The 21154-nt window shown below is 49.6% G+C and overlaps 1 protein-coding gene across 2 annotated transcripts; it reads right to left on the bottom strand.

Moving 5' to 3' along the window:
- Positions 1-5767: 5767 nt before the first annotated feature.
- Positions 5768-20711, bottom strand: HTR3A (5-hydroxytryptamine receptor 3A). 2 transcript variants are annotated; one of them, XM_009006834.4, is made up of 9 exons: positions 20516-20711; positions 18006-18172; positions 16109-16153; positions 14104-14213; positions 12446-12615; positions 9608-9768; positions 9085-9295; positions 8767-8988; positions 5768-6621 (listed from the first exon to the last, which is right to left on the bottom strand). In XM_009006834.4, the coding sequence occupies exons 1-9, from the start codon at positions 20580-20582 to the stop codon at positions 6323-6325; spliced, it is 1452 nt and encodes a 483-aa protein (XP_009005082.3). In that variant the 5' UTR covers positions 20583-20711; the 3' UTR covers positions 5768-6322. The 2 variants fall into 2 exon arrangements, with proteins under 2 accessions (XP_009005082.3, XP_009005081.3); XM_009006833.5 differs by having other exon boundaries at positions 8767-9295.
- Positions 20712-21154: the final 443 nt, after the last annotated feature.

Raw genomic sequence — 21154 nt, 5'->3', positions numbered from 1 at the left:
GGAGTTGGGGTTTTAGAGACATGGGCAGAAGAGAAAGACAGAGCATCCTCCATAGCCTGTGTATACGTGGGTTTTGGGTAAAACACCATTCTTTGCCATCAGGCATCAATATCTTCATCGCAAGAGCAGGAAGGTGGAGCTGAGGGTGAGATCCAGGCTTGAGTATATAAGTAGGAGGCTGAGTTGCTCAGGTATCTGCATGGGTACAGGTGTGCCATGGGGTGGGGACTGGGGGCTGACCTCTGCCAGAGCATCAGAACAGAGTAAAAGCACTCCAAAGCACTCTGGAGCACAGTCCTTAATGTGGCCCAAAGGAAAGTATTGGCCTTGAAGGAAGGGGGCTTCAAAGGTCCCTGGAGAGGGATGAGGGTTTTATTTTGAGGCTGGGGGAGGGAAGGGGGCAACCTAATGTTTCATAAAGGCCCCTCCATAGAATTTCTGGACTTTGCTGCCACCTTGTGGAACGCATTTAGAAGGCAGGGTTGTGGCCGCCCCTGGCCAAAGATTGACATTTCACTGGAGTCTTAAAGATGGATAGTTCTTAGGTTCTGTATAGTACATATGTATTGATTTACAAATAAATGATTTATTAAGTGATTTAAAAAAAAAAGAAGGACACTTCTTTCTCATTGTAAGTGGGGTTTCTTCTAGGTACATGGTAGTGAATTCCCAGGCTCCCCCAGTCCCACCTGTCATACTCATGATGTGTCTCTCTGCCAAGAGTTTAGCTCTCTTTTCAAATACAGGGATACAGGAGGTGGCATTGCATAGAAGAGAGCCAGAAAAGTGTGCCCGTATCCCATAGGCTTTCCCAGAGCAGGAACCCAATACTGTGGTTTTAGGGGGGAACTTGGTGCAAAGAAGCTCTGAATGTGAGGAGGCGAAGGAGAGAAGATGGCAATGGGAGAAAAGAGTCAGGAAGGTGTTGGACACAGAGGTCTGGATTCAGCCTGGTAGGGACAGGCGCTTTAGCCCTCTCTGGGCTTCTGCTGAGCGACCAGTTCATCCACCCTGCTCATTTGTAAAATGGGGACATGAAGGAAAAAGTTTTCTCAGCCACAGTGCCCTAGGAGCAGTTCCCACCCATTCAGAATGAGATGTGAGCCATCTGAGAAGCGCTGATATACCACTAGCCATCTCACCACAGCCTCGTGATTTCCCTGGACTTTTGCCCTTTGTTGGGAGCACAGTTCCCACCATGCCTATGAGCCAGTTACTAATATGATTCCCATTTTACAGGTGAGGAGACTGAAGCACAGAGCAGCTAAGTGCTTGTCCAGGGTCTCAGAGCTAGCCTTTGTTGGGGCCAGATTTCAACTTTTGGCTCTCCCTGTCCACACGGCACTCTTACACTGCCCTTCATCAGTATGTTTCCAAAAAGGAATGGGAGTGGCCAGGCTTCAGGTGTGCCAACTCTGGGAACCTCCCAACTGGAACTCTGATAGGAAACTGAGGCAGAGCTTTCTTCTTCCTCATCTGCCCCTTCCCAATCTTAATAGATAAAGGTCTTTTTTTTTAATTTTCTAGGAAATGAGATTCCAATCCTTCCCTTTCCACTCCCAACCTAATTAATGTTAGTAAAGGCATTATCAGAAATTTATTCTTACAGTCTAATCTCCATGACTCCAGATAAAGGAAGAAACTATAGATTGGGCTTCTATTTCAGAGAGGGATATTCTTGGTCTCTAAACCCAGGGTTTAATTCTCTAACCATGACAGTCAGAGCTGGCCAATCTCAGGCCTCAGTGGGATCGCTTAAATTATAGAGGACCAAGTTAGAAAAAAGAAAAATAAATACCCGACTCCCAGCGCTGATACTGCAGCTGATAATTAATTATCTGCTGTTTGTGTGCACTGGTAGGGCTCCCCCAACCTCTCACTGATCAGGGTGCACAGTGTGGCCGGGGAAGAAGGCCAGGGAGTTGGCGTCAGGTCAAGACAATTGTGTGGGGACCATCCAGAACCCTCTCGACTTCATCCTCCCCCCTCCACCCTTCCACTCCCCTCCAATCAAGGGAGGAGCTGCCATCTCTTGCCCACCTCTCCTCCCCAAACATTTGGGAGGGAGGAGAGAGAGGGAGTGATTAGCGCAGGGCATTGTCCCCGGATAATGGGCCCCAGCTGCTGCATGAAAGACAAGACAAAGCGCCTGGCGGCTCCACACGCATTATCCCCTCGTTAAATCTCTGTTATTAGATTAGATTCAAAATGTATTGATTCAGAGGCTGGGGGGTGTGGGGGAGGGAGGAGGATCTGGCTGGTGAATGCTGAACCACACCTCTCTGCAAGCTCTTCCTCCCTCTCCTTCACCCAACCAGGCAACTTTTCTGCCTCATGTTCTTTCTCTCAAGGGAATCTCCCCTGTGCCCATAACCTGGCCTCTGAGTGCAGTCACTCTGCCTGGGCTATTCAGAAAACCACTGAATGTCCACTCTGGGGAGGTGCCCTTGAGATCCTTGAGGCCAGGTTGCCAACATCCAGAGGAAAGGCAGCCTCTTTTCCAGGATAGCAGGACACAGACTCCATGGCTTTGAAGCAGCACCAGTCACAAACTCACAGAGGGGTTCAGGCTGGGCACTTTCAGCACCTTTGTTGGACTCTTTTTAGTAGAAATGACATCACTGGGAAACGTGGTAAAAGGGAAAATGAGATGAGAACTGAGAGCATTTGTAGGCAAATAGAGAAGGCTGCAGGAGAGAAGATGGGCAAGAGAATCGGCAAGCTTCCCAGAAGCACTTATAAAAGCATGAGTGTTTCTGATCTCCTCTCCGCTAGGACAGAATGAGAGGCAACTGGCTAAAGTGGCAAGAGGAGGGGAGGAAGCAGCTTCCAGGAGGTGTAACAGGTGGGAAGGAAATTCTGGGTGTTCTCATACCCTGGATAGAGCAAAGGTCTCCTTGGGAGAAAACCAAGATTGGTTCTGATGAACAGGAGTTAGTGCACTGGAGGGTTCTCTGGCCCTGGGCCTCAGTTTCTCATACCTGGGCAGCACAGCCCGCATGCCAGATGGATGAGCTGATCGGATGTAGCTACTGGAGCAGAACATGTTACATGTGTCAGCTCATTCTCGAGGTGGTTAATTGGCTGCCTCAGTGCTGGGCTCTGTCACCCCATTGATTGTGGGTGAGGGGTGGGGGGAGGGAGATGGAGAATCAATGGGATGATTAGTGTCTTACTAGCTTTCTGGTTGGACACTTTGCCAATAGCCACCCATTTACTGACCAGTGACGCATTGACAGTGCCAGACTGTTCACCTTTCTATCCCTCTGGCCTGAGACACGAGAATCACCAAAGAGCATGGCTGGTCCAAGCAAGCTCTAGCAGAATGGGGCAGTTTTTGGTTCTAATACCAAGCTCCAACATATGGGCAGCAGGGGCATCCCAAGAGAGAAATGATGAACACTCCCCATCTTTAGCCCAATCTCTGATCAGGAGGAGACAATAATTGTGAGGGCCAATCCCCAGCTTCACAATCTCTTGCTTTTTGCTGGGAGACCCTAATCTCTATCCATCAACAAAGCCAAAATAAATAATTTCTAACGAATCCCTGGTAACTGAAATCAAAAGCACATATGTCTGGGGTGGAAGTATCAGATGAAACTTTATTCCTAGTTCATCTTAGGAGCAACCAGCCAGTTAGACAGTATTCAGTGAGTTCTTTCTGCATGTCGAGGAATCTGGAGTGAGAAACTGAGAGAAGCTAAACCAGATAAGCCCCCTTCATCAGCCCCTTCCTCTTGCTCTTTCAGACATGAAGCTCCAAAGGTCCCAGGGTTTTGCCCTCTACCCAGCCTCCTGGATGGTTTACAAGCTAGAATTACTAGAATTACAGAGTCTGTGGTCAAGGGAATATACAGTTTCACGTTTCCCATATGGAGTCCCTTATAGTTGGGTGACCTGGACCAACTGAAGAGGCAGTGAAAATGTTAAAGGATTCATTCCAGATATTCCTTTTGAGTTCTCTCCCTTTATCCTGGAAGCATTTAATCCCTCTTCACCATGCCTTCCTCAGGGTGACAGGCAATCCAAGATAGGGAAAGGGACAAGGCTGGAATGAGACTGGGAAAACCAAGGAAAGCCTCATCCATACATTGCAGACACTAAGACAGGTCATTCTTGGTGGGGTCTCACATTCTTTTTCTCTGACTATTTGTTAGGTTGATGAAGCAATGGGGTTGGGTGTTCCTCAGCATGTCTTAAAATCTGATGTCTGGAAGAGGGAATCAGGATACGAGAAATAAGATCAAAGATCATTCTTCTGACTCTGTGTCCTTCTGGCCCTGCTTTCTGGTGGATGTGCCAGGCGCTGACTGCTGACAGTTCTCAAGGAGATAAGAAATCCAGGCTGGACATGGTGGCTCACATTTGTAATCCCAGCACTTTGGGAGGCTGAGGTGAGTAGATCACGAGGTCAGGAGATTGAGACCATCCTGGTCAACATGGTGAAATCTGTCTCTACTAAAAATTTTAAAATTAGCTGTGTGTGGTGCTGCGCCCCTATAGTCCCAGTTACTCAGGAGACTGAGACAAGAGAATAGCTTGAACCTGGGAGGCAGAGGTTGCAGCGAGCAGAGGTGCAGTCGTAACACTGCACTCCAGCCTGCCGTCTAAGAAAGAAAGAAAGAGAGAGAGAAGGAAAGAAAGAGAAAGAAAGAAAGGAGAGAGAGAGAGAGAGAGAGAGAGAGAGAGAGAGAGAAAGAAGAGAAGAGAAGAGAAGAGAAGAGAAGAGAAGAGAAGAGAAGAGAAGAGAAGAGAAGAGAAAGGAGAAAAGAGAAAGAGAAAAGAGAAAAGAAAAGAAGAGGAAACAAAAAAGAAATCCAAGCCTTGGCTTTCTTGGTGTTTCCCAAACACGGAACCAAGGGGTGCTGACCATGGTGCTGAAGTTCCGTTGCCGTATCCAGTTGCAGGGAGAGCTTGCTCCCATCTTCACTGAGAGATCATGAGCCCAGGTAACAGGGCTGTATGGACTCTTCCAACATCCTTCCACGTGGGCTACAGAGTCAAGATTCCCCCTCTCTTCTCTCCATTGCTAAGTGTTCATGGTCCTGATCCTCATACCTTAAATCACACCTCCTAGTGTTTCTTCTTCATAACAGCTACTTAAAGTATAAAGAGTAACTTACATAACTGCAATGGAGTAGTTAAATTAGATAGTACCACTATCTAATTTAAGTTAAAAAACCAATATGACTGAAATCTCTGTACACCCCTCCTTAGTCTCATCCTCCACTCCTTTTCCAGATCACTAATATCACGAAGTTGGTGTTTATCTTTCGTGAGCAAATGCTTTTCAACCTATTTGTCACCTCCCAGTTTTCTGGGCCTGGAGGCACTAAACAACTGAAATTACACATAATTTCCAAAGTCATTTTTTATCACTAACTGTAAACCTCTCTCTCTCTCTCTTTTTTTTTTTTTTTTTTTTTTTTTTTGTTGAGACAAAGTCTAGCTCTGTCACCCGGGATGGAGTGCAGTGGTGTGATCTCAGCTCACTGCAATCTCTGCCTCCCAGCTTCAAATGATTCTCCTGCCTCAGCCTCCTGAGTAGCTGGGATGACAGGCATGCACCATCATGCCTGAATAATTTTTGTCTTTTTTTGCGGTGGGTAGAGATGGGGTTTCACCATGTTGGCTGGTCTCAAACTCCTGACCTCCAGTGATCTGCCTGTGTCAGCCCCCCAAAGTGCTGGGATTAACTAACTGTAAATATGTTTTTCTAACCATCCAACCTCTTCCCAAAGCTGCTTATAAATGGTTGAAAAGAGAGTTTAAGGCTTCACTGCATTTTATTCTTCCCACTTCCACCATCTGATGGGAGATGAGTGTTCAGGGAAGTGGTTACAAGTGAGGCGAAGATAGAGACATTAGAGGTTAAAGAAGCCTAGTACAGTGTTATCAGGCATGTGTAGTAGAGAGTTGCTTTTGTCTTCAACCTAAAAGCAAAGTCATGGGAGATGAGCAGAATTCCAAAGTTCCTTATTCAGGGAAGGGTCAATGGGGAAATGGCTTGATACATACACAAATAGAGTGGACTTAGGGAGTGCCTGAGTTTTCCTGATCAAAGAGAGCATGTTTTAAAGCACATGCTGAGCAGCTGGGGGTGGGGCAAGGGTGTAAGCATCTTGAACACCTAGCTTTTGAGGGAAGGGTTCCGACCTTGGCTTGGGACTGCCGAGATGAATTGGCATTGGAAATGGTATGGGGATGTGCCTTTGTCTTGAAAACATCTCTGGCATTCCCTGGGCCCTGAGAAGCCTAAGCAGAAATCCTTTGTCCCTACCTAACCAGGCCTGTACCTACTCCCCCACTGAGCTGTACCCACTCAAGCATACTGCCAGACGGACCAGAGCGTAACCAGGGTGATACTGTAGGCCAGCACCGCCAGCAGGTAGATGCGGAACAGCAGCTTGTCCAGCACGGAGCCCACGTGCAGCCAGTCTCGGGCCACCTCTCGGATCTCATCCCGCTTCTCCAGGAAGTGCCGGATGGAGGACAGCTCTTGTAGCAGCTCAGACACTGCCAGCGAGGCCTCCTGAGGTGGTGGGGGTGGGCCACATCTGTTCTGCGTGCTCTTCTCCAAGTCCTGGGGTCCTCCCACGTGGCTGCAGTGGTTTCCCATGGCTGGAAGAAGGGCAAAGCATTGGCAAGAGAGGGAGGCCCTGGGTGGTGACCTGAACACGGTCCCTTATGCTTATATAGCCTGCAAGTTTTTGCTAGAAATAACTTTTCTTTTTACTCTTCTGTTGTCCAGGCTGGAGGTCAGTGGTGCTATCTCGGCTTACTGCAACCTCTGCCTCCTGAGTTCAAGCAGTTGTCCTGCCTCAGCCTCCCAAGTAGCTGGGATTACAGGCACATGCCACTACACCTGGCATTTTTTTTTTCAGTAGAGACAGGATTTCACCATGTTGGCCAGGCTGGTCGCAAACTCCTGACCTCAAGTGATCCACCTACCTTGGCCTCCCATGTTGCTGGGATTACAGGCGTAAGCCACCGCGCCCGGCCAGGAACAACTTCAAGCACAAAAAGTATAAAGAGAAACTTACATAACTGCAAACCACCATCCAACTTAAATTGAAAAATCAGTGTGACTGAGGGTCTCCCTGTGCCCCTCCTTAGGCACATCCTCCACCCTCTTCCAGATCACTAATATCACGAAATATCCTTCCTGTACATTGCTTTTCAACCTATGTGCTTTCCTCAACAATCTGATCATTTAGGCCTCACAAGAGAGGCAGAGTAGAAATTATTACTATTTCCTTTTTTTTTACTTTGAGACCGAATCTCACTCTGTCGCCCAGGCTGGAAGGCAGTGGCACGATCTTGGCCACTTGCTGGGATTAGAAGCATGAGCCACTGCACCTCGCCGACTATTCGCACTTTTTATATGGTGGTGCTGAAGCTGAGAGAGGTTAGGTGACTAGCCTGTGGTCACATACTTGGAGGATCATTTAATGGTGAGACCACCAAGGCCCAGGTATCTGGACTCTTGGTCCACTGCTCCTTCTGCTACATTTTGGTGCCTCAGAGGGAGCAGCAGGCTGGAAGGCACTGCCCTCATTCATGATTTCAGGTCCTAGACCAGGAAATACACCTGCAGATGTGGCTTCCTTCACCAAGGGAAATCAGGCATTAGGCTGGCAGACTAGTTCTCTAGAACTTGATGAGATGTTCTCACAAAAATCTCATGTAAAAGGCCTGGCCCTAGCCAGGAGGAAGGACAAAGGGAAGAAGAGTGGAGAGGAGTAGTTAAAAACGGAAGCTTAGAGTGAGATGGGCCTGGGTTCTACCAGTTCCTGGCTCCATGATTTAGGACAAGCTAACTTACCTATACCCCTGCTTTCTTATTTGAAATATGAGAATGAGAATCCTCTTGGGTTGTCATGAGTATTACATGTGACATGTAGACACAGTGCTTCGCACACAGCTGGCACAAAATGTTCAGTGAATAAACCAACAAACTAATCACCACCAACAACAACAAATGGCAGCCTAGCAATTCCTCAGGAGGCGTGAACTCCACATTTAATATCTCTCTGCCTCACAGATGTTTGAAATTCTAAGGAACCTGTGTTAAACAACAAATGTGTATTTGTTGTTTTAATTTTTGTTTTTGATACAGGGTCTTACTCTGCCTCCCAGGTGGGGTGCGGTGATACGATCACAGCTCCCTGCAGCCTCAGCCTCCTGGGCTCAAGTGATCCAGTTCAGCCTCCTGAAGTAGCTAGGACCACAGGAGTGTACCACCATGCCTAGCCAACTTTTTAACATAAGATGAGGTTTCACTATGTTGGCCAGGCTGGTCTTGAACTCCTGGGCTCAAGTGATCCTCCCACCTCAGCCTCCGAAAGTGCCGGGATTGTAGGCACGAGCCACCATGTCCTGCTTCGGGCTGTTTAGAACAAGAGTTTTCAAAATCCCAGTGGCAGTATTTAACCGTGTGAGGCAAGGAGACCAATAATTGCTTAGGGGGCATCCATTTGACTTCACTTATGGGTCCATCCTAGAGGGAGGCTACGTCATCTCCTGACGTGCTCAGCCTCTGGGACCCTTACCCTCTTTGTCCACACCCAAGGTAAGGTTATGTAAATGAAGGAAGAGTCTGGACTGACACTTTTGGCTGAAGGCTGCCCCCTCCCAACAAGGCAGGGCATGGGGTGCCATGTGCAGTACAGCACCTCCTTAGCAGGCCAAACCCTCCAGAGACTTTCCATGACGTCCAGGCCAGAAGCAGCCCCTCTGTGTGGTCTCTTCCCTTCTATTTCTCACCTGAGCAGTCAGCAGTTTTGGTGGCATGGGAGGTGGCTGGGGACCTATGGGAAGTCGACTGCTCCCGCAGACAAAGTAGCCAGGTGATTCTCTCCAGAACCAGGTGACGCAGCCAGGCAGGCACAGGCTGCTGAAGATCTTGCTTGTGTACCAGCCTCACGATGAAGATGGTCTCGGCCAAACTTATTACAAGCAGAGCCATGCACACCACAAAGTAGACACCTGTGCAGCCCAGGGCAGAGGCAAGAGACACACACAGGAAGTGGGAGGGGGCCAGTTTCTCCCCAGACTGAGCTCTGCCGCCAGGAGAGGACTTACCAATGAGAGGAGTGCCAATGGCAGTGGCCGGGAGAGTGTCAGAAACAATGATCAGGAAGACCGAGTAGCCCAGGAGCAGTGTGATCTTGAAGGAGACCCTCTCGCCACTGTTGGGGGGCAGGTAGAAGCCCACGATGTCCATAATCATGAGGAAGATGCTGGGCAACAGCAGGCCAACCACATAGAAAAGGGGCCGCCGGCGGATAACCACCTGGGACCAGGAGAGGAGTTTGTGGGAAGCCTGGGGCAGACAGGCTCTGCAGAACAAGCCCACAAGCTCAGACCCCCTTGCTTTATGGGGCTTCCAACATGGATTGCTCAGAGAAGAAAGCAATACCCTGCCTCTCAATCCAGGCTTGTGGCTATTTAGAATAAGTAAGTGAGATTCAGTGAAGTTTCCCCATCTACTTCACTAAAGTTCCAGATGTGTGCAACCCTGGGGTTAGAAAAGGGCTATAGTTCTTCCCAGCATGCCTCCTTGAGTCTACCTGCGTGTGAAGGTCTACCATCCACTCCCACTCACATAGAACTTCATTTCTGCATAGCAGTGACTGCTTTCCATGCTGAACTCCCGAAAGTAGGGCAGCACACCCAGCAATTCCCACTCTCCCTGGTTCATGAAGACACTCTTGTCAAATTTCACCTTTTCTGGAGAGCGCCACAAAGAGATGTTGATGTCCTGGACTGAGAGAGAATAAAGCAAGCCAGCTTTGGAATCTAATGCCCAGAGCCTGCCAGACCGTGTGATGATGGGACACAGGTGGGCAGCAACCAAGGGGAGCTGATATCCAACGGCCCAACCTCAGCCTCAGCACATCACCTTCAGCCTCGGTGTCCTCAGCTATAAAATAAGGTACTCATATCTATCTCAATCTCACAGGGCATCACTGAGGGCGGATGAAGTCTTAAATGAAAACACACGGTGCAAAGAACCACGCAAACCATTCATTAGAAAGCTCTCTCTCTACACACACACACACACACACACGCACACAAACACATGTGCGCACACACATGCGCCCACACATGCACGCACACACACATATGCATACACATGCGCCCGCACACACATGCGCACACACGCACACGCACATACACACACACACACACACACACACACCCCTTCTAAACGCCTTTCTAAGTTTCTCTGTTAGAATTACCCATTGCAGAAATGAACAAAAGTCAACATTCTTCACCTTTGCCTTGATGGAACTGCCTGTCTTTAAAAGTGAATTAGGAAAATAAGCAAAATCCTCACTTAATAGATTGCAATTCCACTTTTCAATATCTGCAGCAGAGACATATACACCAAGAAGGACAGGAGTATCCATTGTAGCAAAATATTAGAAAATATTGAAATATCCATCAATCGGGAAAATGCTTAAAAAGCTAGGATACGACCAAAATCATTAGATGCTTGCATGGGTGGGAGTGGTCAGCACAGCTGCCTTCCAAAATCATGAGCTATTTTATAGCAGCTAAAATTTTGGAGGAATACCTAAATATGCATGAACTTTAAAAAATGTCCAAGATCTATTGTTGAGTAAAAAGAATCGAGTAGTAGCATATAATAACATACACTGATATATTTATGTAAAATAAGCACTCAGAAAGCAATTTCCATGTGCTTTCCATAGATGTGCCTGTCTGTGCGTATATATGCGCACATGTACGTGTGCATGTAAATGTGTAGAGAAGTATCTGGAAAAATATGCTGTGCTAGATGAAGTTTCTACCGATAAAAGTGGTTAACTCTTGCTGAAATTTGGGATTGAGGGTAGAAGTCAGAGGAGACGTTAGCCTTATCTGTATTCTGGTTTTGGTCAAGATAGTCATGCATCACCGTCATAACTTAAGTTCAAGGTAATGAATATGTCAGAACGGAAGTGGGGATGCCTTCTCTCAGCAGGGTGGTGTGCACTGCACTAGCCCTCTACCAAGCCCTTAGCTAGCATTCATCCACTCGGTAACATTGCTGGGCACCTTCCTCTGTGCCAGGCCCTGTGCTGGGGATCTAAATGTGGGCAAGAAATCATATCCCTGCCCTTTCTAAGTTTTTTTTGCTTTTTCTTTTTTTATTTTTTTTTTCTTGAGATGGAGTCTTGCTCTTTTGCCAGGCTGGAGTGCAGTGGCACGATCTTGGCTCATTGCAACCTCAGTCTCCCAGATTCAAGTGATTCCCCTGCCTCAGCCTCCTGAGTAGCTGAGACTACAGGTGCACACTACCAAGCCTGGCTAAATTTTTGTATTTTATGAGAGATGGAGTTTCACCATGGCCATGATGGTCTCGATCTCCTGACCTCATGATCTGCCCGCCCTGGCCTCCCAAAGTGCTGGGATTATAGGCATGAACTTTTTATTTTTACAGGGTCTCACTATGTTGCCAAGACTGGCCTCAAACTCCTGGGCTGAAGCAATCCTCCTTCCTTGGCCTCCCAAAGTGCTGGGACTACATTTGTGAGCCACTGTGCCCACCCCTTTCTAAGTTTTTATCTAGGAGGGAAGTACACATTGAACAAGTACTTACAAGGGTGATAGAGGCAGGGAGGAGACAAGGATGCTGTAAGTCGGGCAACAAGAATGGCCCAGTCCAGGGAATGAGCGGGGAAAATGAGGAGCTGATACTTATTCTGCCATGAGAAGGGTGAGTAGAGGGTTGGCCAGGCTAGGTGTGGTTGGGAGGAGCAGGTGTGGGGCAGGATGGGAGAGGGAGGAAAGGGCCAGGTAGCCTAGGAGAGGAAACAACATGTGATAAAGGGAAAGAATATGAGGGTTTGGGGCTAGAAAAGAAGGCAGCTGGGTGGGAGCAGAGCTCTGGGGAGCAGATGAGCCTGGAGCAGCGGGCTGTGGCAGAGTCAGCTCAAGAGGGTGGATTGTGTCCCAGTATATGCCATCGAGGGGTTTTAAGTTACACGGTCAGATTTGCATCTTACAAAAATCTCACTGGCTTAATTCGTGAAATCACGAATTAAGGGGGACACAAATGCATGGGGAAATCAGGTAGGAGGCTAAAGCAGAAACCTAGGCAGAGGACGAGGGTGGCTTGCACGGAGGTGAAGGGAAATAAACGGACCTGAGAGATGCTTAGTGCCAGATCCTGTTGGAGATATTGGAAAAAGTTGTCCCTTACTGAGCATCTTGCAGTCGGTTCACACTCTGAATCCTCACAGCAACAGAGGGGCAGCAAGAGCACCAGACTCACCTCATGCAGAGGATGAGGAAGCAGGGGCCCAGGACATCAAGAAAATAAGTGGTGAGCAGGCTGGATATGCAGGAAGGCACCCTGGGGAGCGCTCCTAGCTCAGGTGTCCCTGGGGTCCCCCAACCTCCACCCCCGCCCCGGCAAAGCCCACATACTCACTGGTGTGCAGCCAGCTGGTGAAGGTCAGAGAGCAGTTCTGAACGTCGAAGGGGAAGTTGTAGATGTCGAGGCTACAGGCAGTCACTACCTGGAGGGGCTTGTAGTTCTGAACTTCGCCTTGATGCTGAATATATACGTACGGGATATTTGGAGACTTCCCCACGTCCACGCTGGCCAGGGAAGAGGGGTCAGTTTGGGAGCTCAAGAGGCAGAGCAAGCCCTGGGAGCCTGAAGATCTTGGAACAACTGGGCAGGGAACGAAGTTTGGGGAGTGTCTAGACAGCAGGACAACCTGAATGTTTTGTCTGGCCTCGGTTTTTTCCAACCTTCCTAGCTTCCTGACCTGCAGTTGTCAAGGCTATTTTTTAAGCAGTAATGGGCATTTCTCCTGTATTCCCCTGGCTCCTAACCACACAAGGCAGGGAGGAAAACCCATGGGCCCAAAAGCCAGGGACAGTAAGGAGCATGCCCAGCAGCCCCTACCCATCACTGCCCCCAGCTGGGCAAAGCCTGACTCCCAGGATCGCCAGCCCTGTGGGACAAGGCAGGCTTGGTGAAAGAACAGGATTTTGTGTCTTGTCCCATTCTGACTCTGGGCTTCTCTTTGCTTCCCACCCCTAGAAGTCCTTTGAAATGAGGATAATCATTTCTTGAGGAAAAGGAGCTGGAGAAATGGATAGGAATTGGGGAAAGCCAGAGAAGCCCCACAAAACCTCGTCCCACTCTCGTAGCTGATCTTGAAGTAGTAGGCCCTCCTGACTGACCACCGTGGCATGGGGGTGGGCTGAGGCCAGGGTGCTAAGCCCTCAGCCTTCTGTGAGATCAGGATGAGGGATGAGAAGTCAAGACTAAGGCCGCTTCACTACTGAAACTGGAGATCCAGCAGAAACTGGGATTTCCCAGAGCCCTCCAACCTGAGCTATGCAAGGGTTGGGGTGTGGTCACTATCAACTGGAAAAATGTCAGTGGCAACCCCTGGAGTTGGACAATGCTGTGGGTATGGGTGGAGGATGGCCAATCCCACCTGTCACCTTCCCTTTTCCATCTGTCTCCCCAGCCATCTTCCCTGCCCTTGAATTCTGAAGTCCAGTTGGTAGGCCCTGAATGACCCTGCAGGATGGGGAGAAGGAATGTTGGCTGGGGCCAAGTGGGACTGACCATGTTTGACTGCAGGGAATAAAGCCTGGTGGGACCCACTTCACATTGGAGGAGCAATCTGTGGCCTGCGGGTACATATGTGACTTGGGAGGTCTAAGCATGTCCTCCACGCTCCTTTGGGGCCAGGAGTGGCAGCCCCCATCAGTGCTCCATTTTTTTGGAAACATGTACTGTCTCCTCTAAAAGTGCAGCTGTCCCATTAGGCTATTATAACTCAGTGTGAATTCATTCACTGGTTTCTTTCCCCGTGGCAGGGGCCCTTGGACTAAGAAGTACGAAATGTCAGTATCAAGCAGAGAAAAGGAGGAGTTTTCAAAAAGAAAACAACAGAAAAAGTGGTGGGGAGACAAAGGGAATTTGGACTCACACCAACTTTATCTACAGTCCACAGTTCTTGGTGGGGCATCTCAGAGGCAGCAGTGGCAATCTTGTCTCCCTGTCCCCAGGCTTCTCCAGCCCCTAAGCCACCCAGCCACCCCACAACTGATGAAGGTACTCACAACTCATTGATGAGAATGTCCGGGACCCAGATGCTGTCTGTGGGGATGGACAACTTGGTGATATTGTCAAAGTCCTCAGGGTTCCACTGGAGAAACTCATCAGTCCAGTACTAGGGGAGGAGCAGGGATGGTCACAGGCAGCCCCCTCCATCTCCAGTGAGAGTCGCCTGCAACTCAGGCAGACTTCACCCTCAGTGCCCAGGCAACAGGTGGGCATGTTCCTGGGAAAAGTGGGTGTCAGTGGCACCCAAATCCCTCAGCAGTAACTGAGAGGCCCCTGACCTCTTCATTCACACTCTGCCTACACACATAACAACTCAGACAGATGCAGCCTTGCCCCGGGAAGGAAGTGAGTCATTTCCAATGCCGTGAGTCCCCCCTCTGCCAGCTGAGAATTTCAAACAAATGACTTCTTGGATCTTGGTCTCGACATATTTATATGGAGATAATAACATCTGCTTCACAGGGTGGAGATGGCTGTTGTTAAGTTTTGATTAATGTATTCATTTTCGTGCCAGGAGGGCCAGTCTAAAATGTAAATTTGATCGTGTTACTCCCTTGCTTAAAATCCTTCAGGGGTGTCCCATTGCCTTTAGGATAAAGTTAAACTTCACAGCCAACACAGGCTGATATAATCTGGCCTCCGCTATCTCTCTAGCCTTGTGTTTTGACCATGCTTCTCTGTGGTTTCTACACTGCAGCCGTATGTGATGAAACACTGCTGGAACCTCCACGTCTCTGCCTGCCTTGCTCCCTCTCCCCAGTCTTCTTTACCAAGGTACATTTTCCTCATCCTTCTGGACTTAGCCAAGGCGTCTGTCTGCTCCCTTCTCCAGGACACCGTCCATGACCCCCGCACCCCAGGCTGGGTGACATGTGTCTCCTCTGTGCTCCCATGGTTAGCAGCTTGTCCTTGCCCTGTCGGAGTGGCTGTCTTGTTGCATTTCAGTTGTTAGTGCCTGTGTCTGCTCTGTGAGCAGAGCCTCAGTCTAGCTTGAGTCTCTAACTCCAGTCTCTTTGCACAGTTGCTGGTACTTGTAGACTGCCATTCCCTCACTGCTGATGCAAGCAACTGGGGCAGACAAGTGGCCCTAGAGCTGCAGAGGTGGGAGCTTGGCTGGATGTCCCCACAAAGGAGCTCCAGGCTGCCTGTGCTTGTTTGGGTCCCTTCCCTTTGTATGCTGCAGTAAGGGATCTCTCTGTGAGGCAGGGGCAGAGCAGTACCTCAGAGATCAGCATTCTAGTTTCTTTCTCCACCTCATACCCTGACCCATGACTAGTGGTGGTGATGGATGTGCCATGAGCCATGGGGAGGGATAACAGAGACCCACTTATGCCCGGTGTGTCCCCAGAGCCTCTTGGGCGTGACCTCTGTGAGCTGTCCTCATGCTCCTGCCTCTGTGTGTTCAGCCACTTTAGCTTCCCCTCTGCTCTGATTTCTCCCTGACAACCCCAGGGGTACCCAGAGCCAGACCCCTGGATAGTGGCCCCCACTCTTTTCCTCCCCCACCCCAGGTCGAAGCCAGGATTCCTGCCACATCCATACACCAGGGGCCGACCCAGGCCCATCAGAATCTCAAAGAGTAGGGAAACGGCTGAGGATGTGGGGACTAAGTGGATGGAACGAACCATCCTGTTTCAATCACCCAATTTGGTTGCTATCCAATTTGGCTAGGAAGGAACGAAGGCAGAACAGTCTAGCAAATAGAGCTGGCTGAGAGTTAAGAGCTCCCTTCAACAGAGGCTGGACAAGCCATAGTTTGGGGTGCTTTGAAGAACTTCAGAAGCCAGAGGGGGTTTGGAGGGTTTCTCCTCCACTGTCTTTAAGCCTCCTTCCACTCTCAGACCTGAAATGAGGTTTCACACTCCTGGATCTCAGGCTGAGGGTGCCTCTGAGCCTCTCCCCTCACCTTCCCTTGCCAAGGCCAAGGCTGCTGAGACTCCTTCCCGGGAGGAGGGGTTCCTATCCCAAGGAACGGGAATGGGGAGGCACAGGTCTGCTCACCTGCCTGTACCAGATGTAGGTGGTCAGCACCTGATTCTTCTCATCCTAAGAAGGGAAAGGGAGCTTGAATAAGTTACCCTGTAGACTGGAGGGCCACCCACACACGCCAGCCCCACAAGGAGAGGCTTCCGTTGCTCCTATTGCTTTGGAAAGTGAGAGTGAAGAGCAGGGGCTGGGGTAGGAAAAGTACATAGACTGGAGCTCCCTGGTCACACAGGAAAAGTTAGTCCTTCACTAGGATACACCCAGAAAGAAATAACAATGATTTATTTCTCTTTTTGAGACAGTCTTGCTTGCTCTGTTGCCCAGGCTGGAGTGCAGTAGCACGATCTCAGCTCACTGCAACCTCTGCCTCCCAGGTTCCAGCGAGCCTCATACTCAGCCTCCCGAGTAGCTGGAACTACAGGCGCATGCCACCATGGCCTACTAAGTTTTGCATTTTAGTAGAGATGCAGTTTTGCTATGTTGGCCAGGCTAGTCTTGAACTCCTGGCCTCAAATAGTCTGCCCACCTTGGCCTCTTAAACTGCTGGAATTATTGGCGTGAGCCACCGTGACCTGACAACAGTGATTTATGTTTCAACTTCAAATATACATATAATGCTTGGAGCAGTATCTTACGTCTGTAACCCCAGCAACGTGGGAGGCTGAGGCAGATGAATGGCTTGAGGCCAGGTGTTCGAGACCCACCTGGCCAACATGGCGAAACCCCGTCTCTACTGAAAATACAAAAATTAGTCAGGCAGGCTGGCATATGCCTGTAGTCCCAGCTACCTGGCTGGTTGAGACCCAAGAATTGCTTGAACTTAGGGGGCAGAGGTTGCAGTGAGCCAAGATTGTACCACTGTACTCTAACTCCAGCCTGGGCAATGGAGTGAGACTGTCTCAAAAACAAACAAACAAAATATATGTATTTTATATATATATTTCTCTGTGTGTGTGTATATATATAAAACATACATATTGTGTATATCTTCTGTTATTTTCTATTATATAATATAGATTATATATTATATATTTAACATAATCAAAGGTATATATGTACCTTCTATTATATGTATCTCTATATTGTCATATAGTATAAGATCATATATAGTATTAAATTATTTAATAGTTAATGTATATTATGATACACACACACACACATATATAGAAATGGCTTTCCGTGGTATGAAATTAATAGGTACAAAACCACATATATCACAAAACTCATCACTCTCCCTTCTCCCCCAACCAATTCCCAGTTTTACTTCCCAGAGCACCACAGTACCCAGTTAATGGAGTTTCTTTGCAGAGATGTTCTAAACACAATGACTCGATCCTTTATCAAGGGGGTACACTGACTGTAGTAGAGACTGGGACGTTGAGTCCTGCCCACCTGACCCTGACACAGAGCCACCGTATGCCTGCAGTTGCCTTCTTGTTTATCTCTGCACGATGTCTGACCCCCTCTTCTGAGCAGTGCGCCCCACACTCCTAGGGTAGCTGATGAAGGAATTGATGAATGATTGATCTGTTGGCTCATTCTTCAACGATCATTTAGTGACACCTGCCATGTACCAGGGATGTGTGTAAGGCACTGAGGGCATAAAGATGCACGGGATAGTCTTAATCCTCTTACAGCTGACATAGAGAGATGGTTGTCATTATGCAAGGTACGAAGAATCACATGTGGGAAGTGACTCCCTCACTGTACAGGTGTGGGAGCAGCAGCCACATGGTGACCCCAGGTTTCTGGTTTGGGCAGCTATGCAGATGGGGCTGTAATCCATCTTTTTGTGGTGCCAGACCATAGGTCCTGTGGGTTCTCCAATGCCCCCAAGCTGCCTAGGGGGTGACTTGTCTCACATGACCTCCTCCCACCCCAAAGGTCTGCCTGTGTGTAGCACGAGCCTCACCACATTGAGGATGGCATAGACAATGACATCAATGGATACAGTGGTTGGCTTCCTCCAGTTCCTCACAGGCCGCACGCCCTTCTTGTAGTTGGTCAGAAGGTAATCCGACAGCCTCAGCAGAGCAGGCTTGGTGGTGTTTCGGCCCTGAAGGCCCCTATTCCTCCTGGCTGGGAAGGAGAACAGTTCAAAGTAGACACCAGACCCCCGAGTCTTCTCCCGGTTCTCTCGCCTTGGTTTATAAGCTCTTAAAAGAGATGTGTCCTCACCATGCCCACCTCACAAAATTCTCAGATATCCCCAGAGACTGACATTCTCACCACTGGAGCATTTTCTCTGCAGAGATTCCCACCACAATTCAAATGGATTACCTTGTAGAAAGGGCCTATGCATTAATTGACAGCAAAGCATGGATCTGGCTTGGAAAAGCAGGCAGCACGAGACAGCTGAAGTTCAAAGCAGGCTGAGGGCTAAGAAAGGTGGAGAGTAGGTGGGCCCATGGGGCCTAAGCGAGGGGCTCTGGGGAGCAACAGGGAGGCTAGCTGTCAGGGTGTGATACTAAAAGCGAGAGGGTTGCAAGAAAGCGTGACCCCAAGTGCACAATTTCTTAGCCCAGGGGTCCACATAAGGGTTTTCCTACGCTGAGGTCAAACCTCAGCATCTGCATACACCATCTTCTTCTTGAGCCTGAAACTGATAAAGAAGGAAGTTTGGGCATCCAGTAAAAACTGACATTTCCTCTACATCCTGCAAAAGCCACCCTAAGAGGATGCCCGCACCCTGCCCCAGGCACACACAAGCTATGGGCGGAGGGCTGACCAGGTCCACCTCCTAGGGTTGCTGTATGGGCAAACTTGATAGGCTTAGAAAGATGATCATGGCAAGGTGTGGAGAGAGTGAGGAGAGACCTAATGACTTCTGGGGCAGGAGGCCTATGGGGACAAACCAGCAATGAGACAGCCCAACTCCTGGGCTATGAAGATTTCGTGTGCAGCTGCTTTCGCTCTGGAAGCAGTAGGAGCTCTTCCAGAAGGGTGGCCTGGCATATACAAGTGACAATTCACGGCACGACGAACGGAGTACAACCCAGAAGGCCAGCGCTCGGGCAGCAAAGGGGAGATGCGGTGGGCAGGGGAGCCAGGGTCTTTCACTGACCAGGTGCCAGCAGGCCTGGCTTTTGCCAAACAAGACCGGGTCTTCTCTCATCTTGTGTGCAACCTGTACAACAAATCAACCCTACAGTTTCCCCTCCTCTCACCCCACTATCCGTGATAAGCTGTTGGCTTCCTTCAGAAGGACAGAGAAGAACAGAGAGAGAACGCAAAACAAACAACAACAACAAAACCTATTTTCTAAGAATGTCTCCTTCGGATTAACATGAATGAACATATTCTTTGGTTAACTTTAGGACAGCCCGTCAGAGTGGCTATTAGCAGACAAGGATTCCCAAGCCCCAGAAAGGTGGGCACTGTGCCCTGCAAGTGGAGGAACCGAGTTCAAACTCAGACCTGTGTGCGCCTTCACTACATCAGCAACAGCCTGGCTCCTATTGACTGGGATCCTGACCAGCTTGGAGAGCACCGAACTCATCCCAGCAGGCTCAAGGCAAAAGATGGACAGAGTTTCTTCTTGATCAAGGAAGCCCCCGACCACAGTCCTCACCTACAGCTTGCGTTTGCTTAACCCACGAAGCATCCCCAAACGACTGCTCCTGGGAGGAAGGACAACTTGCCCAGAGCCCTTCGCATCTGCCCAACCCCTGGATGGCATCTTTCTAACTGTGCCCCAGTGTGCTCCACCCTAGCTCTGTAGGGAAGGAAACCTCCAAAGGGGAATGAATGTGGCCTGCGGCAAAAGGAAGCAGGTCCCTCTGTGACTAAAACAGCCCGCGTTCAAGGGAGTCAGGAAAGGACAGGCGCAGGGAATGTAGAGAGAAGCTGGGTGTTAATGGAGTTTAGTCCTGGAAAGGAACTTGGGGAACCTCAGGCCCAGAGAATAACCATGCAGTAAAACCAGTGAAGTTGGGGAAAGATGACTAGACTGGTTCCGGCCCCCACTCTGCTGCTAATAAGCTGTGTAACTTTGAATGAACTACCTGCCCCGCCTCTCTGGGCCACAGAGGTCCCATTTATAACAGGAAGGGGTGGACCAACTGAGTTCTAAGGTCGCTTGCAGCTTTCATTCAGAGAGTTTAGGGAAAGGGCAGAGAGGAGAGGAGCCCCCTCCTGGTGCCTGTCTTTGTGTTTCTAAGACACCAGGCTACTTCTCTGCTCCCCTCTTTTGCAAGCTCCATTCTTGCCCTGCCCCGGGACCCAAGATTCCCAACTCTCTTTAGCTTGACCACCAAGATACCTCAAATGCTGTCATGCTCATAGGTGGTAAGATAGCTGATTTTCCTGCAGCCACACCTTTCCCCACCCTCCTCTCTGCAGCCCTCGGAGTACTGAAGCATTCCCCTACCCCACCTCCGCAGATGATCAGCCAAGTCCTGTCGCTTCCTGAAGTCTGCTTACCTTCTCCCTGTGCCAGGAATGTGGGGAGGAGCAAGGCGAGCAGCGTCTGCTGGATCCACAGCAGCATAGCGAGCTTCCCAGGCACGGGAGTGCCTCCGAGTGCTCAGAGTGAGGCCCACCAAGGGCCAGCCTGCCTTCCCTCTGCCAACCTCATGTCCCAGCCAGCCTGCTTCTTGCAGCCACTGCCCACACTTTCTGAGACTGCAGCCTCGCACTCCCAAGGCCACCAACGTTGGGGAGGTGCCAAGTTTTCCTGCAGTCAGTCCAGCTGGATCATGTTTCAGGCGGGAGGAAAGGGGAGGGGATCGCTGAGAGGCGAGCCGGCCCTAGCTGATGTCATGCTGTGGGAGCTCAATCCATCCATTCGTCCTGGGGACTTGGCAGTGTTTCCCCAAGGAGTAACTTGGGTGGGGACAGGGGGCTGCAGGAGCCGGTGAGGCAAGGGTGCAGCCTGACCGCTGGGAGGTTCACCAGGCTGCTGCTTTCATTGATGTCCCCTGGCAAGTATGTTTCTGTGGCACTGGGCTGGGGCAGGATAGGGTGAGTCAGGCAGGAGTGGGAGGGCCATTTTCTTACTCCCCAGGGTGACATAGCCAAGCAGGTGACTGGGCACCTCTGCAGTCACAGGAATGGTGACTG

This window comes from Callithrix jacchus, chromosome 10 (assembly GCF_049354715.1).
Source record: "Callithrix jacchus isolate 240 chromosome 10, calJac240_pri, whole genome shotgun sequence".
In the NCBI taxonomy this organism is placed as follows: Eukaryota; Metazoa; Chordata; class Mammalia; order Primates; family Cebidae; genus Callithrix; species Callithrix jacchus.
Note: the sequence above shows the minus strand (reverse complement) of the source record. Positions and strands in the feature narration are given on the sequence as shown.